The sequence below is a fragment of the Fusarium venenatum genome (genome assembly GCF_020744135.1).
Source record: "Fusarium venenatum strain MPI-CAGE-CH-0201 chromosome Unknown EDB82scaffold_3, whole genome shotgun sequence".
Lineage (NCBI taxonomy): Eukaryota > Fungi > Ascomycota > Sordariomycetes > Hypocreales > Nectriaceae > Fusarium > Fusarium venenatum.
This window is the reverse complement of record NW_027072131.1, coordinates 7695313-7717073: the sequence shown is the minus strand read 5'-3', so window position 1 is coordinate 7717073 and position 21761 is coordinate 7695313. Positions and strand designations below refer to the sequence as shown.

General features: G+C 45.3%; 7 protein-coding genes across 7 annotated transcripts; 4 read left to right on the top strand and 3 right to left on the bottom strand.

The window, feature by feature from the left end:
* Nucleotides 1–626: 626 nt before the first annotated feature.
* EDB82DRAFT_560177 (uncharacterized protein) lies at nucleotides 627–1599 on the top strand (the record flags this gene model as incomplete). The annotated part of the gene is made up of 2 exons (XM_065609729.1): nucleotides 627–881; nucleotides 940–1599. The coding sequence occupies 2 exons, from the start codon at nucleotides 627–629 to the stop codon at nucleotides 1597–1599; spliced, it is 915 nt and encodes a 304-aa protein (XP_065464305.1).
* A 548-nt stretch (nucleotides 1600–2147) lies between these two features.
* EDB82DRAFT_578390 (fungal-specific transcription factor domain-containing protein) lies at nucleotides 2148–4356 on the top strand. Its single transcript, XM_065609985.1, has 5 exons — nucleotides 2148–2379; nucleotides 2451–2703; nucleotides 2756–2972; nucleotides 3035–4094; nucleotides 4157–4356. The coding sequence occupies exons 1-5, from the start codon at nucleotides 2196–2198 to the stop codon at nucleotides 4159–4161; spliced, it is 1719 nt and encodes a 572-aa protein (XP_065464304.1). The 5' UTR covers nucleotides 2148–2195; the 3' UTR covers nucleotides 4162–4356.
* Nucleotides 4357–4738: 382 nt separating this feature from the next.
* Nucleotides 4739–6373, bottom strand: EDB82DRAFT_568692 (uncharacterized protein). Its single transcript, XM_025729146.2, has 3 exons — nucleotides 5845–6373; nucleotides 5369–5789; nucleotides 4739–5275 (listed from the first exon to the last, which is right to left on the bottom strand). The coding sequence occupies exons 1-3, from the start codon at nucleotides 6016–6018 to the stop codon at nucleotides 4938–4940; spliced, it is 933 nt and encodes a 310-aa protein (XP_025583442.1). The 5' UTR covers nucleotides 6019–6373; the 3' UTR covers nucleotides 4739–4937.
* Nucleotides 6374–7491: 1118 nt separating this feature from the next.
* EDB82DRAFT_528315 (uncharacterized protein) lies at nucleotides 7492–10425 on the bottom strand (the record flags this gene model as incomplete). The annotated part of the gene is made up of 3 exons (XM_065609185.1): nucleotides 7492–8656; nucleotides 8707–10002; nucleotides 10058–10425. The coding sequence occupies 3 exons, from the start codon at nucleotides 10423–10425 to the stop codon at nucleotides 7492–7494; spliced, it is 2829 nt and encodes a 942-aa protein (XP_065464303.1).
* A 1307-nt stretch (nucleotides 10426–11732) lies between these two features.
* Nucleotides 11733–13523, top strand: EDB82DRAFT_560173 (uncharacterized protein; the record flags this gene model as incomplete). The annotated part of the gene is made up of 4 exons (XM_025729143.2): nucleotides 11733–11763; nucleotides 11814–12385; nucleotides 12439–12672; nucleotides 12729–13523. The coding sequence occupies 4 exons, from the start codon at nucleotides 11733–11735 to the stop codon at nucleotides 13377–13379; spliced, it is 1488 nt and encodes a 495-aa protein (XP_025583440.1). The 3' UTR covers nucleotides 13380–13523.
* A 273-nt stretch (nucleotides 13524–13796) lies between these two features.
* Nucleotides 13797–15444, bottom strand: EDB82DRAFT_510434 (uncharacterized protein). Its single transcript, XM_025729142.2, has 2 exons — nucleotides 14973–15444; nucleotides 13797–14915 (listed from the first exon to the last, which is right to left on the bottom strand). The coding sequence occupies exons 1-2, from the start codon at nucleotides 15354–15356 to the stop codon at nucleotides 13890–13892; spliced, it is 1410 nt and encodes a 469-aa protein (XP_025583439.2). The 5' UTR covers nucleotides 15357–15444; the 3' UTR covers nucleotides 13797–13889.
* A 2390-nt stretch (nucleotides 15445–17834) lies between these two features.
* Nucleotides 17835–18887, top strand: EDB82DRAFT_528311 (uncharacterized protein; the record flags this gene model as incomplete). Its single annotated transcript, XM_025729140.2, has 1 exon — nucleotides 17835–18887. The coding sequence occupies one exon, from the start codon at nucleotides 17835–17837 to the stop codon at nucleotides 18885–18887; it is 1053 nt and encodes a 350-aa protein (XP_025583437.2).
* Between the last annotated feature and the right edge of the window lie 2874 nt (nucleotides 18888–21761).

The window sequence follows — 21761 nt, the reverse complement described above, 5'->3', positions numbered from 1 at the left end:
TCTTGCTTAAACAACTAGACTTTTTTACTCGTCTTAAATTATTTATGTGAATAGGTATACGTACCGGCTTGCTGAACGCAAACCTGATTAAGGGTAGATTCAGTCGCAGTCATCCCAGTTAACTGGTCGACTGGGTATAGACCACTACAATATCCGGTCATTTAGTCAAGTGAATCAGTTTTAGTGCTAGCTATGCCCCACGCCACATGTGGGCACCAACACCATCGGCAAATGTCGGACACCGACACCACCGACGCTGACAAAGAGCCGTCCTCAACGCCAACTAACTAAGAGATAGTCTATGTCATTGACATAAGGTAGTCCGCCCTGTGACAAAGTTGATCAGGAAAAACTGTATCGTAATTTCTACTGAATGCCAGTGCCTGCCTTGTGATGTATTTATCAGCCAAGCATAGGCCGAGGGGGGCTGACCGAGCAAGAAGTATTCATCGGACAAGCAATACTCGGCCTGACCGTGATGTAAATGAAACGAGCCTCTAGTGGTTGACCGGTATAAAGACAGGCGCACCTGGCCACCTAAATGCTAGTGAACGCTACGATCGTCTCCCTCATCGCTGCCTCCTGCTACTCCTATTCCTACTCTCAAGTTTACATTTTCCCTCAACATGTCGCGCACGCTTCTCATAACTGGCGCTACCGGGAAGCAAGGCGGCTCTGTGGTAGCTGCTTTACTTGCTGCCCAGGCTGACTTTAACATCCTAGCCCTCACTCGAGATGCCTCATCCCCTTCGGCGAAGAAATTGGCGGCCAAGTCCCCCAAGATCACACTCGTGGAAGGCAACTTGGACGATGCTGATGCCATTTTCACGAACGTCAGTAAGGTAACAACTTCGCCTGTATGGGGCGTCTTCAGTGTTCAGGCAAGTACATTTCGATGGCATGAAGACAGGCAATATTAATAACTGGTTGATATTACAGACACCTGCAATGAATAAAACAGGACCGATCATCGAAGAAAAGCAAGGCAAAGACCTTATAGATATCTCTCTAAAAAACAACGTCAAACACTTTGTCTACTCATCTGTCGACCGCCACGGGGCCAAATCGATCGAGAACCCAACTAATATCCCCCACTTCATAAGCAAGCACAATATCGAGCACCATCTACTGCGTCGATCTACTGGAACAGATATGGACTGGACCATCCTCCGTCCAGTCGCATTTATGGAGAACTTTGATGGCGGTATGGTTGGCAAGATCTTTGCCTCCTGCTGGAAAGCGGTTGTAAAGTCTCGACCCCTCCAGCTCATTGCAACAGCCGACATCGGGGTTTTCGCAGCCAAGGCCTTCATCAACATGTCTGCATATAAAGGCAAAACTATCTCTCTTGCAGGGGATGAGTTGACATATGATCAGATGGCCACAGTCTTCAAAGAGAAGACTGGATCAGATGTACCCTTAGCCGCAGGCATTCTCGTAAGGATCACGCTATGGTTGTCAAAGGAAATGGGCACCATGTTTGCCTTTTTTGAAAATGAGGGTTATGGTGCGAACCCCGAAGAATTGCGGCGTATGCACCCTGAGCTCAAAACACTTGGCACTTGGCTTGAAGGAAGCGTGTATGCGAAGCGCCAGTAGCCCTGGTGCTGCCTTGGCTCACCTGGTGTTATACCGATCACGACGCGGCCTCACTTCATTTCGACTACTAATTCCGGCATGTGCTTGCTTTTCATGTACAATACCTGTAACATTATTTGGTAGACTTACTGTATAAGTATAGTATCAACATAATAACAATGGTCTCTTCTAATTGTCATGCATGGCATGCGAATGTTTCTTTGCACCTGGTTCAATCAGAAAAAACATGTCGGACTAAGAACTGTATCGTCTTTATAAAAGTGAAGAATCGAGTAGTAACTAGACTCTTGCTGGGACCACTAATTAGATTTGCCACCTGGCAGGCGTCGGCCACCCTTCAATACGCGCGCAATTCCTCGAGTCAGGGGCCATAGCACAGAAGACATGTCTGTAGATTTTGGTGTTGATGTCGATAACGAATCAAGTTTTGCAGCGTGAAAACTTAAAATGTCTAGCTTGGTTTGACGTGGGGTCAAGGCTTAGTAATATATATTGGTACGAACCGTCTGATCGAAAGCCATCGAGACCTAGCTGCACCCCAGTTTGTTCTTGACATCAACCCTTCCAATTGAGCAGGATTCAGTTAAACCGCTAAAATGTCCAACTATCTACCACCCCGCTTATCTTGCCTTCTATGCAAGGGAAAGAAGCAAAGTTGTGACCGCGCACTCCCAAAATGTAGCCGATGTTCAAGGCAGGGCTACGACTGCAGCTACCCCGATAAGAGAAAGCCGACAACAGGCAGACGCAAGCAGGCTCGTGATCTCGAGACCAAGTTAAGTTAGCAGCCAATTGATTCCGAAAATTGCATCAAGTTACCCTTGAATAACTGACTAAACGTGTACAAATAGTGCTGTTGGAGGCTCGAATCGACAAATGTTACCCACAGGATGGCCATGCATCAGGCTCGGAAATGAAACCCGGCGCCGGAGAAGGATTGCTGTCGCAATCTCCCGGCACTTACCTCGTAGTAGATGATGAAAGCCCATTGCATCATAACGATCAACAAGACAGTTCTACCACCGACGGTGCTCTACATCTACAGTTGAACAAGCCCACAACAGTTGACTCCATCATTGGCAACCCTATCCCGACTCCCGAAATGTGGGTTATTTCGGTACTTTTTATTTATGTATATCTAATCACTAGCGGTCAGGTTGAATCTGTATTTTGAAAAACTACATCACGCAACACCTATGATTCATCGCTCGCGCTACGAAGAGTGTGTCGGGTCCTCTGGGGCAGACCATCCGCCCAAGTGCTTACACTACATCATTTGCGCATTAGGAGCAGACTGCATACCAACTTACCAATCTTTATCTACACCGCTGTATCGACAGGCCAGGGTATTTGCGGAAGCTGACGAGATGGATGTATAGTTGAATCCCTCTACTCACGTTCAAGTCCATCAGAGCTGTACTGATGATGAATATAGGATGAAGGCAAGAGCTCTTTTGACCTGGCTCATCTCCAGACCTGGCTGCTAGTAGCAAACTTTGAGGCGCGCAAAGGTCTTTTCTCCCGAGCAGCTATCAGCTTGGCCCGGAGTATCCGTATGGCCCAGATGCTGAATCTTAATCGGGACGAAAGAAACGACACGGAAAACCTCCCTCCCCGTGGTTTCGGGTCTCGTCAAGACTGGATCATACTGGAAGAGTGTCGCAGGACTTGGTGGTGTTTGTACGTTTCCGACCGACTTCTCTTCGTTACCTCAGGCCTGCCTTCAGTCATTGATAGTACACAGGTAAGCTTTCGCATTCCGTCAAATCAGTCTTTAGCTCTAAGGCCATCCAAACAGGTACAGGTATCTCTCCCAGCTTCTGAACAGGCCTTTGAGAGTGGATGTCCTGAGGAAACAGCGACATTGCAAGGCGCGTTGCACCATCAAGATAGGGCATGTTCAGTCTTGGCCTTGAGAGTAATAGCAGCATCCCTTTTTTATCGTGCTGTCCGCCTTTCCGACTCGAAAAGAACGGATGAAGAGTACAGCAACGCGAATGATAAAGCCTACTGGGAATGCCATGGGGTTATCAAGAACGATCTTATCACCTTACAAACAGCTTTTTCTAGAAGCTTTCGGCTACCGGATGGCCTCAAATGCCAACAATCTGTTTTTGTATATGTCCTAATACAGATGACTATACTTTCTCTCTACAATTCAACAATGCAGATCGTTCATGGCGGTAACGAACGCAGCCAATCTGATTTGGCTACTGAAAGCTGCGAGTACATCGGGGATGCAGTATCGAACATTGTCGAGGTCTTCAAGTCGATGAGGAATGATGCCGATGTGGCCCTAAATAATCCCATACTTAACTATGCTGCATATACAGCCGCCTTGCTGTTACTCTCTGGCGTAGGAATTGGTAAAGATGAGGCGTCAAAGGTCTCCGATGCTATTTATCTGCAGCAACATTTACAGCAAGCTGGTGTAACTCAACCTATCGCGTATTCTTTGGGTCAACAGTTAAAAGAAAAGCTTGCGGGGAGAGCCGGTAAGGCTACAGTAAATCCATTACAACAACTGTGTACATTACTAATGATTATCGCTGTGTAGGATAGGTTACTTTACTCACACCTACAAGACTTGACAGTCTACCGCTTGTAATACGATAGATTACCCATGTACAATGAACAAATGGAACTATAGTGGCACATAGCTCTTAGATATGAAGGCTACTCATGAACTATCGGAAATATTCCTGACCATGTCTATTCCTTCCCCTGCTAGCAATTTGAATTCATAGTTTATCTGGTATCAATTTCCTTTAGTAACCATGGTCCTAACGCCAAATCATAAGCCAACGAAAGATCGGTGTATGACAAATGAAACGAATCATCGCATCAGAGCATGCATCATACACCCTCACATTCATCGGCATATATCGGACACCGACGCTGACAAAGAATAGTCCTCCTCGCCTAACGACCACGGGGAAGGCCAAGTCTCCAACTCCACACATACTGGTTAGATCAGCCCTAGATATCTCCATAACAGGGCGCCTGGTCCAACCGCTGCTAGCAAAGGGTATGTATGTATAGCAGAGATTACTTAGTAATCCATCTAGACCGAAATAGTTTGATCCTCAACCACTTTTTTTTAAAAGTTCACAACTATGTAGATTTCACGGAATACTTTCGGTAGTTCAACGATATATAAAAAGTGTTTGAAGATAACCACAACGAAAATGTCGATATTTCCACGACGACGCGCAAGGTTATTGGCAGGTACAAAACTGAATCGGGATATTTTAACTAAACACCATTGAATATCCCTTTGCCCTTTGCCGCAGCTTGTGACAGAATAAGGCGTAGTTTGCTCGATAAACTGTGCCTGTTCACTGAAAAGCGGCCTTGTTGGCGGTCACAAATTCCTTCCAGCTCGTAGGCTTCAGTCCGACACTCCCAAGCAAGTCCAAGCTTTCCTTCAAATCTCGACCGTTGTAATATCCTGGTTCTTCGATGAACAAGTGGTTCTCGAGCATCTCATCGGCCAATGGCCCCGGCAGGAAGCTCTTGTATGTCGCCGCATCGATGGGGACGAAACGGGCCTTCTTTCCTGTCACTTCTTCAAATTCGGATACAATGCGTGTAGGAGTATAGTAGTCGGCTGCAGCTAGAATCTGGCTGCCCAATACCTTGGGCTGATGGTGAATGGCCGCGGCAACGAATTTTCCTTGAATCCATACAATTAGTCTTGTTCGATTAAGGACAGGCTTTCATGAGAGTTTCAATGCGCTCGGGGGATAAAGGTGGGCCTGTGACTTACCAATATCAGACTCAGCATCGACGAGTGGGAATTTGGCCTTGTCGCCCACAGGATAGGCGAGTGAGTAAACACCGTCGTCACCCTTTTTAATCATCTGCAATGCAGTAAAGTTGCTCATGAAATACCCAGGTAGCACAAAAGTACTCGGGATGCCATTTGAGCGAATATAACGTTCCACCTCAGCCTTGTCATCAAAGTGGACGACATGCTTGAGGCGTCTGTTAGTTGTCTCGGTAACGTGAAGCAGAGAAGAGTAGATGAGATGTTTTACTCCAACTTCAGACGAGACATCTGTAACATTCATGCCATGAGTCTGCTCCTGAGTTCCGCCACCAGACATGAAATCGGGAGTCGTGACGAGAAAGACAGTGTGGGAGCCTTTCAGGGCATCGGTGAGCGAAGCCTTCGAGTTCATATCGGCCTGGTCAACGGTATTAAATCTGACGCGGTATACCAGATATAGGGAAACAACATACAGAGATCACATCAACACCTTTCTTTGCCAGTGCCTTTGCAGCGGGCTTGGTTGCATCGCGAGTGATGCCGCGGATCTTGAAATCCTTGGACAGCACCGCATCAGCGAGGACAGCTCGGATGACGGAGCCGCCTTGGTTGCCCGTGGCACCGAAAACAGTCAAGACCTTCGACATGGCTAATAGATGGTTCGGAAAAGTGAAATCTATTGTGGTGTGTGCGTGTAGATATAGGGGAGTTGTTACAAGAGAGATCAGGTTGGAGACAAAGTAGTTTGATCACAATACTAGAAGTTTTGCTTCCTAAATATACTCGTGGTTCCCCAATCGAGGTGGTCAAACCGCTGTCCTTTTCAGAGGTCGGTGTAGGTAAGGGAGGAATGCTTTGTAATCTTTCGGTGTACATACATCGGTTCGGGAGTTCATCAAATTCACAGAGGGGCTCAAGTTGCTCTACCCACAATGCATTGGATATGCAACAAAGTTACCTCCAGATCCAACAGTCCTATACCGGTCTCTGCTTCCCTTGGCTCGAAGCTTGTCATAATGAAGGTCCGATTTTAACAAACGTGGCGTCGGCTCGCCACCCCTCCTTTGAATTTTATGACACGTCATTGATTGTAACACAAATCAATCAATAATCGGTGATCTAAGGTATGGGGCGTCTGACGGCGACTAGCAGATGGCTTATAGTCGGACTCGGTCGGACACCGACATCGATTGCTAACAAATATCGGGGTAGTTCTGAGCAATCAGAATCAAGGGAATTACTCAGCTGTAACTAGAGGGGCTCGGACGTTCGTGAACCTGGCCCACAAGCACTTTTAGTGTCAACGCCAAATTCTCAGATGAAATGCACCAGCAAGTCTCAAGGGTCTTGCAAAAGACTCCAGCTGATACTTCTGATCATACCCATTCACTACTGCATCTACACAAGACTGGCCCACACCCTCAGGGCGCAATCATGGAAAGGTTCTCGTTTCTCAAGGGACGTAGCTGTTTGAACAAAATGCAATTTTTTTTAAAAGCGGGCTCATAGGCCATTAAGCTGGAAAGAGATCCATTTAGTTTGCAGGGAACATCCATTCAGAGAACGGATGGGAGGCAATTGTCACCCAAATATATGATCTGAGGTTTCTTCGACCTGGTTCTGCAACCAAAAACATCAGATAGATGATTTACTGTCTGATGTTCGCAATAACCTGCATTTTACCCCCCTTCTCACTGATTGTAGCGCGAATTTTACCCTCTCGTCTTGTCATAGTTCGGTTCTGTCCTTTTCAACTCAGAGTATGCTGCAAGATGGGAATTGTTATACTTCATAAGAAACAACTTCCCTGACCCGAAGACTTGATTTATTACAGAACCTGTGGATATACATCAGTTATAGTAAACGACACAACATGTACTTATTATATATCAAAGTTAAACTGTCAAGACAGAATAAGAATTGTTTTATACAGAGAATAGTAATATTTATAAAATAATGGTCGTTTGTTTTGTTTTGTTTTCCAAAAAGAAGACAGAAAATAAGGTTGTAAAAAAACGAAAGGATAAAAAATAAAGAACAATAAAGAGGTGACAGAGCTATGCCACACAGTGATTACAGTAGATACAGGAAATATGCGAACAATCGAAGTTGTACGAAGATTAAACACTGTTAAGCATCGATGCTAAAGCAAAGACAAAGAAAATCATTCCAAAGATTGGTAAAGACGATGTGGCTGTCGAAACTATGACGGGAACTTCAGAGGGAACATGCCACGTTGGCAATGTTGTTGTCTTGATCTCATATCCTCCGACGAACTGCGATGTTGGGTGGGCTTGGTCAACGGGCTTAGGCTCGTTGACGGGGGCTTTTGGTGCTTCGACTTGGGGTTTCTTGGGAAAATCGTCTTGTGGGTGACCTTGTGGTTCGTTGTCATTGAGACGGACAGGTACATCAGGGGAATCCTCCTCCTCCGATATTGGTGGGATGGGGTTATGGTGCGCTTTGGTGGGTTTGGCTTGGATAACGGGTTTGGGGTGACGGATGCCTGTCTCGATTGGGCTGGCTACAAAAGGTTCTGAACCATGCTGAGGTGGGTAACCAGGGTGCTTAAACCTGTCAGTAGCGGATGGGGCTGCAACCGCGGCTGGAACCGTAAGGTATACAGAGTTCTCGCCGTTCAAACCACATGCATTGCATTGTCTTTGGATGGTGGTCATATGCACTTCAGGTATATCCTGCTTCTCGCAGCGGCGGCAGGGATAATACTGAATAGTTGAGCAATACTCCTCGACCTTGAATGTTGATGGATTGTTGGGATCAACAACGGTGTATGTGATTGTTGACACAGTGATAACAGGATCAACGACCTGGGTCATATTGTTCTTGCCTAGCCAGCCACTGGTTGGCACGGGTCTGTTTGGTGGAAAAGGGATTGCATGACTAGAAGTGATAGGTAGCTCGAAAGAGGATGCAGTTGGTTGGGTAACAACACCAGGGGCGGAGTCGGATGTGATTGAACCTATCACTGTTGCATCTTCTGTTGATACAGATGCCTCTCCAATTGTCTCAGAAATTGATGGCGCGGTAGAAGTTCCGGTGATCAAAGCATTGCTTGATGTGTCTCCGGTATCTGTAGCTCCATATAACGTGAGCAGCACATTGCTAGGTGCATCACGACGATAACTCCTTCTGTGTCTGATTGATGTTCCGCCAGCTCCGATCAGTCCGCCACAGAATAGTAGAGGGGCATTGGGGCAGGGAGTATCACATTGGCCCTCGCCAACCAGATTCGTAGATTCTAATGAATCCGAAGCGTAGCATGAACTGGGAGATGTGTTAGCTATGTGTGAAAAGAGATACTCATTGGCACTAACTTATCATAAACGCCGGCATATAATCGACCTGTCGCCAATGAGACACACTTGGAGGGCGTCATATCGTCCGAGGTGGCTATCAAGTCGAAAGAAGGGTAACCATCAGGTGAGCCAAAACACCCGAGAAATGTGAAGCTTCCAATGACTTCCAGATTGGTAGGATTGACAGTGTCTGTCGGTAGTAAATTTGAAGATGTTGAATCTGGAATTGATGGGGTGAGTGAATCAGGTTTCTCTGTCGATTGGCCTAATTGAACATCTTCCACAGAGGTCGTGTCTGGTAGATTGGATTGAGAAGTCTCACCTGATGTGGTTTGGGCATCACTACCTCCCTTGGTTGTTGTGATTGGCAAAACACCTGTGGAAACTTCAGAGCTGGCTGAGGGGGTCTCTAGGCTAGCAATGCTTCTTGATACAGTTCGTTGTTCGGTCATGGTGCTTGACTCTAGTATACTTGTAGAGCCCTCTGAACTGGTTGAGCCTGGCTCTATGAATGAGCTAGTTGTCCAAGTGGAGGTGTCCAGTGTAGATGATTCATCAAAGCTCTGTATTGAAGACGAAGCTATGTCCGTTGTTCCAGACGACGTAGTGGTACCTCCAATATCTGTCGTGGCAGATGTTTCGGTGTTTGATGTAGATGTGGAATCCACTGTAGATGTTACCGTTGAGCTTTGATCAGATGTCATGGTAGTGGTATCCGTAGGATCTGTGTCCGATGTCGCAGTACTGGTCTCTTGAATTTCTGTTATTGTTGTAGTGGAGAACACATCCGTTGTCGAAATTTCGGTGGCCGGAGTGGTAGGTTCTCCTGTTGTGGAAGCATCGGTGGTTGTGGTAGTGACATCCTCTATTGTAGTCGTAGTCTCTTCCGGTACACCGAACAACACGGTCCCTGACTCGGTCCCGATAGCTTTGGTAGTACTTGTAAAAGATGTCGATCCAGTAGTAGTGGTAGTTGAGACGTAATTGATTTGTACTTGAGGGTTGCAGTCTTTACAACCCTTAGCTTTGACCATGAGCGCAGAGTCCCATTGTCCATCGAACGCATCGCATACGGCAAACACCATTGTGTGCACGCCAGGTATTGCGGGGATGCCAACGAGCAAGGGAGGTGAAGAACCGTCATAACGAGTAGCGCGATTGAAATCAGGAGAAAACGGCCAGTCCTCCTTGTCCTTTTCGTTGATACCTATCTCTTCATTGAGGTACTTTGAAGTTGCCGTTATCCGATCGTTGCTGTCGTCTATGCTCCATAACACATCGTCCAGGAAGATTGCGATAGGATCTGGTCGACCTCTGAGTGTACAGTTAGCTAAAGAGGTTGGAAGCGCATTAAGTAGGGTGTAAATACTGGGTATACTCCATGGAGGATAGGATGAATTCGACCTCGACACCATCATACCCTTCAGCGATGTCGATATCAACTTGAAGAACAGTGGCATCAAATCCTTCTGCTCCGCAGTATTGGCCAGAGCCTGGAAAGGTATTGTATGTATTTGGGCTTTGAGCACCTGCTGCGTTCGATGCAAGGCCATTTGTCAATATACCACCGCTTCCAATACCGTACGGCCCATCTGAAAATGTTCCCGCTGGTGAGGAATCAGCCTCGGCGATACGTATCCAGAATGCCTGTTGCACAGTAACACCGGCTCCATTGAATATGGCACCTGCAACCACGGCAGGATCATATGTGCTGGTAACTGAAATGAATGCACCCATTACATGAGTTGAGGATGTTGACGACAAGGGAAAATGGCTCAGGAGTTCTTGAGAAAGGGACAAATATTAGGAAGTAAGGAGGTGCTTCTCAACTCATGTCATTTGAGATCCATATGCAGTGTGGAAACATAAATAATGTGTCCTGGAGTACAATTTATAACCGTAAAACTCAAGTTGATTCCCATAAGGGCAACTCAGCTGTGTTTTGTTCTAGGCTTGTTGGTTCTAGATATTTTTTAACAGTAGATTCCATGTCACAATATTGTCGAGCTAGCCACCGACAGCCATCTCATTTAATAACAGAGTAATGGTTAAGTAAGTTTATGGCAATTGAGTGGTAAATTTGAAATCAGATAGCGCATGTCTCAGAACCCGAGCCTAGATTCCATTCATAGGCGTGACATTCTCCCTTGCAAAGGTAGTCGAATTCTCACCGTATTTTCGCGATGCCTACCTAGCTCAAAAGTAATTTCTACCATGCAAGGCTTGTCACAACTGTCAAGGACAACAAATACGTACCTTGATACAAACCTAGATTCTAAAAGGTCTAGGTATATTTATCGAGACCACCATCCGTTGGAAGTATCTGACAACGTAGCGTATCTTGGACAAGTAGTAACCATAGAAATATAGTCACAAGACCATCTCATTAAATAAGTACTTTAACTTGATTATACTACCCTGGTCTCTGGTTTCACTGCGGTGTTCACGAGAGTCTAGATAGTGAGTGGTTCCAGAACAATTACTACTGTTAACTCTGCATAATGGTTTGAAGCTGAAATAAATGGGCCTTTGCATAAGTGCATTAAATCAGGGGGGACCGGTGAGTTTGGTCCGATGCCTCTTGTTGGTAGCAGTGTAATTTAAGGTGAGACCAGTAGCGTAGCGTGCTAGTGAAGTCCTTCATTCTTTGAGGAACAAATGTCTTGAAGATAATCCTTTGATTAGTCAACTACGATGCAGGGTGCACAGCTGTAATAACAAAACATGATTTGTCTCAATAAAAGTCTGGAATATGGGTTGATCGATGTCAAAGAGTTCAACCAACGCATTGACGGTTGTTTCGACCCTGCAGCTTTGCATTCCAACATTCAATTCTAACCCCAAGTCCCCGTTTTCCGTCAGAAGATGCTTAGAAAATGGAAAACAGTTTTTCTTCTGACACAGCTCGATCCCAGATAAGACTCGATCTCTTTGTCAACTGTGGTTATTCAAGCCAGCTTTCATTATCCTGATTATCATAATTAGCCGCCGACTGGCTTTTGCTTTTCTCTCAGGGCTGGTCACTAGTGCTGGTGCTGCTCAAAATGTCGAACGCCCAGATATATTCTGCACAGCGTATCTATCTATGTATCTTGTGGCTGTCTCAGCAACCAACACCGTTTTAGCGCCTGCAGAAGTTGGAAATAGTGCCTCTGAGATCTCTGATACTGCCTTGGCTGAGTATACATCGACAGGCTCTGCTTCCTACCTGATCCATGACTTTTCGACCGCCACAAAGAATGACAATCCAGGTACATCAAACTTACCAACGTCGAGTGTTACTATAAACCCAGCCCATCCTGGGGTCAACAGTCGCCCGGTTATCTTTCGCATTGTCAATGATACACAGAACACCAGACGAGGACTAACAAGGCGAGACCTGGGTGGATTTGTTGGTTCTACTCAGGAAGTCTGCGCTGGGGCGTCAGTTTTCAATCCCTCAAATGGACGCCTTTTGCAAGGCACAGCACCCGTGTTTTATGCTGGCGAAAGCTTCAAAGAGCTACGTGGCCAAGCTGAGTCACTCCCGCAAAATGCCATTACTACCACATTTGCTGAAGTCGGCGGTTCTCTTCGATTTCGCAACAGCGCTTTACCCAACGGCGAGGCAAACTTTTGTCAGACGCCTAAGAATGACCAAACATACATTACGTTTACATCATCGTCTCCAGGTTGTATAGCGGTCAGATGGTCCATCGTTAGAGTTATGTTAGGGTGTCTCCTAATTGGCTGATGCTAATTATTCTCTAGCCGAGGACTGTGACGAGGTGTCATCTGCGAGCACAACTCGACCAACGATGCCTCCCAATCACTACCGGATGTAGCGACATCATCGGTAGACTTTGCGCAAACCCGATCCAACTCGTCTTCAGACTTCACTCAACAACTACCTACCGGCGTGACTCAGCATCCAAAGGTCACATCGAGAATAAACTTCCCAACTCTGAACCCTTCTTCCGATGGGTTTATCAACAAAAGAACAAAGTCATTTAATTTTCCCAACACTTCAGTGTCAATCGAACTTTCTACTGCGCAATTAGAGCCCCCCGTTGTCCCCTCCCTCCCTGTCGAACTGTCCTCTACCGATTTCTTTCCTTCTTTGCCAGTTACTTCCGAAACAGCCCAACAGTCTATCAACCCATCCACGACAATGGATTTCTTTTCCTATTGTCAGCCAGTCTTCTCTGTCACAAGTGACGTCTGAAGAAACGTCGTCCGGATCCAGTGTGTCTGAAGTTAGAACGTCACTTGAGACTAGCCTTGAAACGAGTATCATTATTTCGGAATCTACTACTATTATTGGGTCGGAGGTCTCTAGTACCACAGTCCCAGACTCTACCAGCAGCTTTAACGTCGAGTCCACGTCGTTTGGTGCATCTGCGGAATCTTCAACTGTTGAAACCACCATCACAACATCTGCTCCCACTCGTGCATGTTCGGATTATTTCATCCTCGAACCAACAACCCTCTTTGATGACTCTGCCACAGCGGATGAAAACGAAGAGTTACCATCCGACTCCATCTCATCTGTGGCAGTCTGTCCGTACTGGGATGACTTGCGAATTAAACCAAACGCCGGACATGATACCACGTACCAGATTATCGACAGTCCTGATCTCCGTGCCGTTTCGGTAGAATGGTGTGGTTTGGACTCCAATGATGTCCTTGCTTGCTTTGTGGTTCGATTCTAAGAATACACTCTTTCTAACCCGGTTGGTATATTTATGCGTTACTTCACATCCAATGGAGGGCGTTCGGCAACTATAGGTGTACAGGATGGCAACTTCAACAAGTTCCTACAGTATTCTTTCAATCAGTAGAATACAGTTCCAGATTGAAGTACTGTTCTGTTTCTCACTCTTGGTGGTGATGAGAGGACGGTATATGTCGGGCCTTGAAGTACAAATCGGAATATGTTCTTGAACCTTGTATTGAAATTCCCGTTCATAGAATAGTTCATTCTCTGGACCATAGTTATTAACAATAAGCTTGTTATCATTGTTATTTTCAGTTTCAGCTCTTGCCATTGCTTAGTAGTAACTACTGCGAAACTGCTACACACGATATAAATACTGGGTCACTCAAGGCGGGCCATGGGGCTGGTCACCCTCCTACTGCGATCATGTTTGGTGTATTGTTTAGATAGTATGTTGACTGTATAAACATAATCCACTGAAATCTCCCCACTTTAATTTGTAGATCTACTCTTGTCGCCACAGCCAATTCTCAAACTCGTCCCCCTTCAACTCCGAGGGAACCTTTCCCTTCTCCGTCTTCCAGCGCATGGAATAAACCCCAAATATTCGGCAAACCTTCGGATTCTCAGCCAAACTCTGCAATCTTTGGGTCTCTGGACTGTCTCCTCCCTCGCACAGAAGTCTGACCTGGTATGCTCGCTCTGCAAATACTGCTCCACGCGCTACATCTCCATGGACAATGGCGATCTTGAATGCGTCATAATAGGCTTTGGCTACCAAGGCAGTGGTGCCGTTTACAAATTCCTCCTCCAAGATTTGAAGTAGTGAGCGGCAATTGTCAAGACTGACATTGGGTCGACTCATCATGCAGACCGGATCACCAATTCTGTTGTCGAGTTGTTGGATCCGCTCTCGTCGTTTGTCGCTCTTCTCAAGTTCGGCAGGTGGAAGAAGGCAGACCGAGCAGTTACAGTCGAAGCCGAAATTCTCTTTCAGCCAAGGTTTGCGAATCGCAGACGGGCCTACATCGTCATAGAATATCGTGATTTCTTCGCCTAACGCGATGTCTCGGGTGGCGTGGACCGTTTCTTGCCCAAGAGTTTCGTTCCAACTATGGTGAGTGTTTGCTAGACAACCGTGATTGATGAAGCTGATAGTAGGGTATACGGCACCACCACCATTCACCCCACTTCCACAAGGCAACGCGTTAGTTATCATGATGCCACTGAAAGGATACTTTCCAGGAATGTTGTTATGCAATGACAAAAATTGACGTTGTTTTTCCTTCGTGAGGGCCTTCAACTTTCTTGCTATAATAGGCTCGAGTAAGGCTGGTGGTGTATTGTTTGTTTGGAGGATAGGTCTCTCGATTAGAATGCGCGTGCCCATGGTAATTTGTCGAAGAGCTACAAGACCCTTTCCTTTGCCTGGAATCGACTGAACCTCACATAACGGCATCGGAGTATCTTGAGACTTGGTCGCGATGGTAGAAGAACTCGCAGTAGTTGAGGTCATATTCGATTCGTCTACCTGAGAAATCAGAAGTTAATTTTGTCTCGTTCTTGAACAAGATAGTAGGGATCATACCTGTTCATAGGAGTCGATCGAAGCATACACTTGTTCCCAGTCGTAATACCCAGATTCATCGGATGCTTCGGACCAATAACGGACGCGTGAACCAAAGATTGACTTTGCGATCCGACTGACATTATCGATGATGTCCCATACTCCTGAAGTGGCCACGATACCACCAGAGACTTTGGAGCTGAAGCGCTTGAACTTGAACCCATCCAAAGGGAGGATCGGTCCTTCGCCAGCATTAAACAATAAGTAGTTTGGTTTGATTTGCAGTCGTTCATCAGTGCCGTATTCTTCTTTGACCTTGTTGATGAAGACATCCCAGGCCTTTCGGTCAGCCTCTGTCCGAGACAGTTGGGGTACCATGTCAAATCCAGCGTCGATGCCCATCATGAGTTGTGTTTGACGTTATTGGGTGGAGGAAACGAAAAGCACGCCCATTCAAGGTTGTGGGCTTTTCGACACTTTGGATGTAGTCACAGCCAGGGCTTGCTCACACGAGTACATGCACCATAAAAACTGTGACAGACGGAGAAATGCGATTGGGCATCGCTTTCTTTGACGCCCAATGAATCAACTACAAACTTCTCATACTACTCTATCCAGAAGGTACAGTTTTGGGGGTTGGACGGCCTCCTGCATATGCACTTTACTTCAACCCCTCACTTTTCCTTAGTCCCATTTACTTGAATTGTTGGAACAAACAAAAAGTAGGTCTTGCCAAAATTCAAGACCATATTTGGTCATGTTTGGTAAGATTTTCTCATGTCTTTTGGATTGTCGTCTAACAACGAGCGAATTAAAAATTGAGAATTCTGCTTTCCTCCCGCAATCGGTCGTATTCGCACACTATGTTTTGTTTTCTGTTATCGGGTAAAACGGGCACGTGTCAGTAAGCTATGAAGCCCGTGTGGCACTGTAGGTTTAAAATACGGTGTCTCGATAGGTGGTTGGTTGGTTTATGTAAGAAATGGCGAGTTGGATTGAGGGCCACAACGTCCCATTAATCACGGAAGCGGACAACGCACCCGTTATGTCACAACCCAAAATTTTGCTTCGTTTGCCGCTTGGTCGGCCTCACACATAGCATCTATTGCCTGAAAGCGAAGAGTCGTGCAAGATATTGGTATGCATCCTGGAGCTGATCAATATGAACAAACTGCTTATACGACTGGATTTATTCCACAAGGGATCTTTACTCATGAGTATCTGCGAGAACGTTGATCCTCTTTCTAAACTTCTAGAGGCAGGAAGTTAGTAACTATTTGCTTCGTGTACTAAGGTGATGAAGCTACTGGGTAGCAGAAAAAAGGGCCTCCTAAGTCTGAGGGTATAAAAACAAGTAGACTAAGAACTATAGCCCAAGGTGCACAAAGTGACCCGATGATTTCGTCTCTTATGTTTCTAGCGGTCAATTTTTTTGACACACTGAGGTAAAGGTACAGAGTAGTGCCAAACAGAATAACAATGTGGAGGTCGGTACCAGAGACGCCAATCAGAGGCCCCAACACTTACGGAAACAATGTCGTTATACGGGTTGATGTAACCGAAGGACATTCTAAATGAATAGGAGATACTTGTTTTTATCCTCGTAATCGTCATGCACATCTGTAAAGTCCACAACGATCACTGAAGAGCCAACTACTACTACTGCCGACATGACTACCACAACTGAAGTCACAACCACGACCGGCTGTAATAGCGTGGATCCATTGCGGAAGGTAGCCTTGACTTACCCGACCCCGGTCTTCGACGACGACCTTGACCATGATGATGATTCTGCCACTATTACCTTGCCATTTTCGTTCAATGGCCAAAACACGGTATATATCAGTTCGAATGGTATATTATCAGTATCAACCGAATATGATTCAGTCAGCAAAGAGCAACTTTCCACCAACAGCATTGCAGCTATCTCTTACTGTGTATACTGGGATGACTTATATGTTTCACTAGCTGCCGGTAACACTATTGTGTACGAGGTGTATACAGACGCCGACGGCCAGGTAGCCGTCTTTGAGTGGATTGTAGGAAAGGGTGGCAACGAGGTGTATCATTTCAGTATCATGGTCTACGAAGACGCTTCGACAGAGGCCACCTTCTATTACTACACACCGCCTCAAAAGGAGCAGAGTGTTACAACGATATCACTGTTAGAGCTACATTTGACGAGGCAGATAGTGTTGTCGATGGGACACTTGTCACTATCAACCTTGATGCCAGAACAGTGGGCCGAGGTGCTTTTGATAATACTGAGTGTAGAAAGGGAGTCGACGACAATCCGGGTTAAGAGGAATTCAGGTTTATATGTATTACCATGGCTTGTCTTATTATAGATTGAACGGAGATAAGTAAACAAGAGTTTATTAAATTGAATATTGTATCTTATACTTATATGACCCGATTTATCTCTTAACTGAAGCCGCCAGGCCGATATCGCGCACGAAGTCTTTAACGACCAGCATAACATGCAAGCCGCCTTTGAGTAGGCTATGGGTAAAGACGACAACGCCAATTCATATTATTTAGTCCCCCTGATGGCGCTTTAGAGGCTAGCCCTAGCGTTATAACAGAGAGACTACCTTTTATCACAGAGTAGTAAATTTTCGAAGCTATTGGGCCGCTACTGTAAGCCTCACCAGCTAGTTCAGGGGAGATACTCTGAAATATGCTTAAGTGCGAGTAGCTAAGGTCTCTTAGCATGGCGACGATCTTAAACTATTGATCCCAAGGCGTCGACATTAATTTTCGAAGAATCAGGTAAGGGTTACGGGATAGGATAAAAGGGCGAATGCTTTTCTTCCCATGGTCTTCACCTTTTCCACTTTCCTTGTTTCTTTTCTCCCTTACTCGTTCTGAAAATCATCCATTATGGCTTTGCCAAGGTTGATGATTGCTGGTTTTGCAGCACTGGCCTCGGTAGTTTATGCAAGCCCGTGTAAGCCATCGTCCGTGACAGTCGTTACAACCTCTTCTACCGAAACTGCCACTGCTGCTTCAGGCTCATCGTCCATTGACATTCACTCATTTTCTTCTCTTTTCACCACTACTTCAGTTGAGACTTCGATCACGTCCGAGTCTCGTAGTTCCTTTTTGTCTTCTTATACAACAACTGCCTCGTCGGACTCTGTCTCAATTGACTCGTCATCCTTCCTATCCACGGACACTTTCTCGTCACAGCCTACGTCTACATTGCAAGCGACATCATCTGCGAAGCCTACAGCAACCACTGAACAGCCTACAACTACTAATACCGATATGACCACTTCAACTAAAGCCACCACGACCATCTCCCAATGCAATAGCGTGGATCCACTGACGACAGTTGCCTTGGCCAACCCGACCCCTGTTTTTGATAATATTGACCATGACGATGACTCTGTCCCTATTGTCCTTCCATTCGGTATTGGGTCAAGTGGTTCAACTACTATCTATATCAGCTCCAACGGAATAGTATCACTTGGCAGTGGGGCCGATTATTTCATCAATGAAGACCTCCCATCTGGATCCATCCCTGCCATAGCGTATCTACCGTACTGGGACGATATGTATATGTCGAGAACGTATAAAAACACAATCGTCTATGAAGTGTTTGAAGGCAAATTTGGTACCCAAGCTACTATTGAGTGGGTTGTTGGCAAGGGTACAAACACCATATTTCATTTCGACATCAGCTTTTTACAGGACCATCCCAATGCGGTCAGATTCCGGTACTATACAACGCCAGACAAGGGGTCAAGCGCAACAGTCGGCACACAGGATCGAGACAGTGGCAAGGTCATTAAAATTGGATACAACGCGCCAAACAGTATCGCGGATGGTATTGCCATAATTCTGGACACTCAGTCCGGAAGCCATGTGATCCAAACTTTTGATAACACTGAGTGTGGGAAGGACGCGGATCGGAATGCTGATAGTGAATAATACGATTGAGAGGAGGAAGAGATGATACTTTCAGGAAGATAGCAGTTTGATATTATGGCTTTAGAATGTCAAGCACAATTATAATGCGGTGGCAATAATAGAATTCTTTGTAAACATTTCAAGCTTAGGTGATATTATTCAACTGAGGGCAAATATAAGTTCACATTGTTTTACGATTTCTTTAAACTTTATATAATAAAGGCATAATGACTAATACCTATTAATTATATATTAAAAGTTAATTTATTAATAGTTAATTAAGTAACTTAATAATAATTTAAAGAGATTCTTGTCATAGTTCATCCAACACCGTGGTAGCAAACGAGGAAAGCTCGGACGATATTTCGACGGTGAAGATTAGGAAATGAGAAGTTACGCCTTCAATGCCAGAAGCAGATCTCGAAGCTATACGGAGAATTCTTCGTGTTCCTGCCATCCTCGCCCTTTTGCAGCTTCTATCCAGTATTGTGGATAGATTTGCACCTCCACGAAAAAGGGACGTAACCTAAACAGGTAAAGGGTTACTTATTGGAATAGACTTGTGTAACAAAGTGTCTTGTGAGATAGGTCATCGCTCACATCTAAGTGAGTTAGGCTTAGAGATCCAGTATGTGTATGAAACGTAAGAAGTGTTTAAACAGGGCTTTAGCGGATTAATTTGAGATTAGGTGGTCATTCTGTTCGAAACACATAGAACAATCTGGCTGATATTGTCGACAGAAATACGGGAATTGATAAAAATAACTCAAGTAATTGAAAATAAAGATAGATAAACGAGTGACGAATATCTTGTCTCATTGTGATTGTCATATACAAAATGTACACCAATACTCGAACTCGTAAACATGTTAAACACTGTTGAATACCGATGCAAAAGCAAGAAAGATGATTCCAAAGATCGGGAAAGACATGTTAGCTGCAGAACCATTGTCATTTTCGGGGATCTCTATATCGATCTCGGGCTCCTCTTTAGATTTTTTGTGGGAAGGGGGGTTATTTGGAATTCGTGGTGGGATTTCAACCGGTGGTGGCACATGAACTTCGATGGGCCTGATAGGTATGAGAGGGTTGACCTGATTGAGGCCTATGTCATCGGGATCGATAGCCGTGTGTGTGATTGTTGATATAGTGGTAACAGGATCAATGACCTGCGTGTAGGGGACATTAAGAGAAGATGCTGTTGGTTGAGTGACAAAACTCGTCTGAATAACAGACATGATGAATGATGATTAAAGTGGAGTGTGGGAAAGTAATAGTAAGTGAGAAAGTGCTGCGTACTTTTGAAGTTTCTTGGAGTCTCTGGACGCGACCCACTCGCCTGTATTTATAGACGAGTTGATTTGCAAGTGTCGCTATCAATGGTTCGAGGGAGGTATGCGGTAAATAAGAATATGCAACTAATATCAGCCCTGTCAGCTTTGCCTCACTCAGCCCAGCTCTGGCCCATGGTCTATCTCCTAAGCCTACATAATGCCTGTGGGTCTTGCACTAAGTTGCATACCACGTTCTACTAGCTTGATACATATTCTGCTCCTTCTTTTATAAGAGAAAATTGTATTAGTAGAAGAGGCTTTTTATAGTGGAAATAGTGATACTTTTAGGTTATGAAAATCTTCAAGGCAGTAAATCTCCTAGTTCTATAGTTGATCTATTAGATATATCGAAGAGAGGGTTCTGCATTTACTGGGGTTATGTAGCCATGAAATGTTATCTTTCTATGTCTCCAAGTGTCCATAGTTTATCTTTCTTAATGTCCCTGGTTTTTGGACCATCTCGGTAACTATTCTCAAACATGTAGTGAGTCGGAAAATAAGAAAGTATATTTCAGCCACCTCCAATCAAGGCAGACTGCTATACCAGAGCTGAAAAGGAGCTAAAGCCACAAGGCATGTTAACTTCAACTTGTGCCAATTTAATTTGCTCAAATTAAGCAGGGCATATTTATTATCTTCAGCTCCAGGTATAAAATCATGATGGCTTCCTTTTTACCAGTCTTTTGATGCTACAATATTTCAGCTCTTGAAGTCAAGTCTACAATCAGCCAAATTACCGGTACTGAAACGGTGCACTGTCTTTAGGTGCAGGTGGTAGAAATACCTACCCCGCAAGTTCTAATCCTGTGTCTGTTGGTCTTGTGACTTCTGCAAGGCTTTGTTAACTCCAGCCACTTACCGCCCAACGCCGGAACCAACTACAGTGCGGAAATGTGTTCAGGTCCTTGCGGGTTCTTTGTCTCTTCGCTTCACGGTAACGTGTCTCCGACGGAGAATTTCCCGTTACTATCAGCCTGTCCAGTCAAAGTGTTGTCATCTGATCATAAGGTGCCTACTCCTCAAGAAGGCTTTGAGGCATCACCAAGTTACGGCAAGACACATCAGCCACAATTAGGAAAATTCAATTTCTGTTACCGAACCTCCGATCACCTGACGAAGAAACCGTCTCTAACAAACTCACGGCCATGCATTTTCATCTGTCCAGCTTGAGATTCTGACTTCCCCGCACGCGAAGTCAGCCACAAAGTGCATTCTGCAACGTGACTCGAGTTCAACCTCATGCAGGGCGAGATTAGATTCGACTGTGGGACAAAGATACGAGAATTCCGATGTGGTCTGGTATTGTCGGAGCGGAGGATAATCCATTCAACGACAATCCTAGCGGTCTTTGTGTAACGCTGACAGTAGTTTTGGTAGTGGCTCACCAGCTCTGCTGGTCTCGTCGGTGGCTTTGATGTAGTCTGTGAGAAGTATGAAGAAGGACTAAACTGGAAAGAATTCATAAATTTAGGGAATTAAGTGCTTGAAAATTGCTATGAGAATTGCCATCCTTTGTTGGTTGGAGGATGTCCATGAGCTCTCGGGCAAGACATCAACTTGA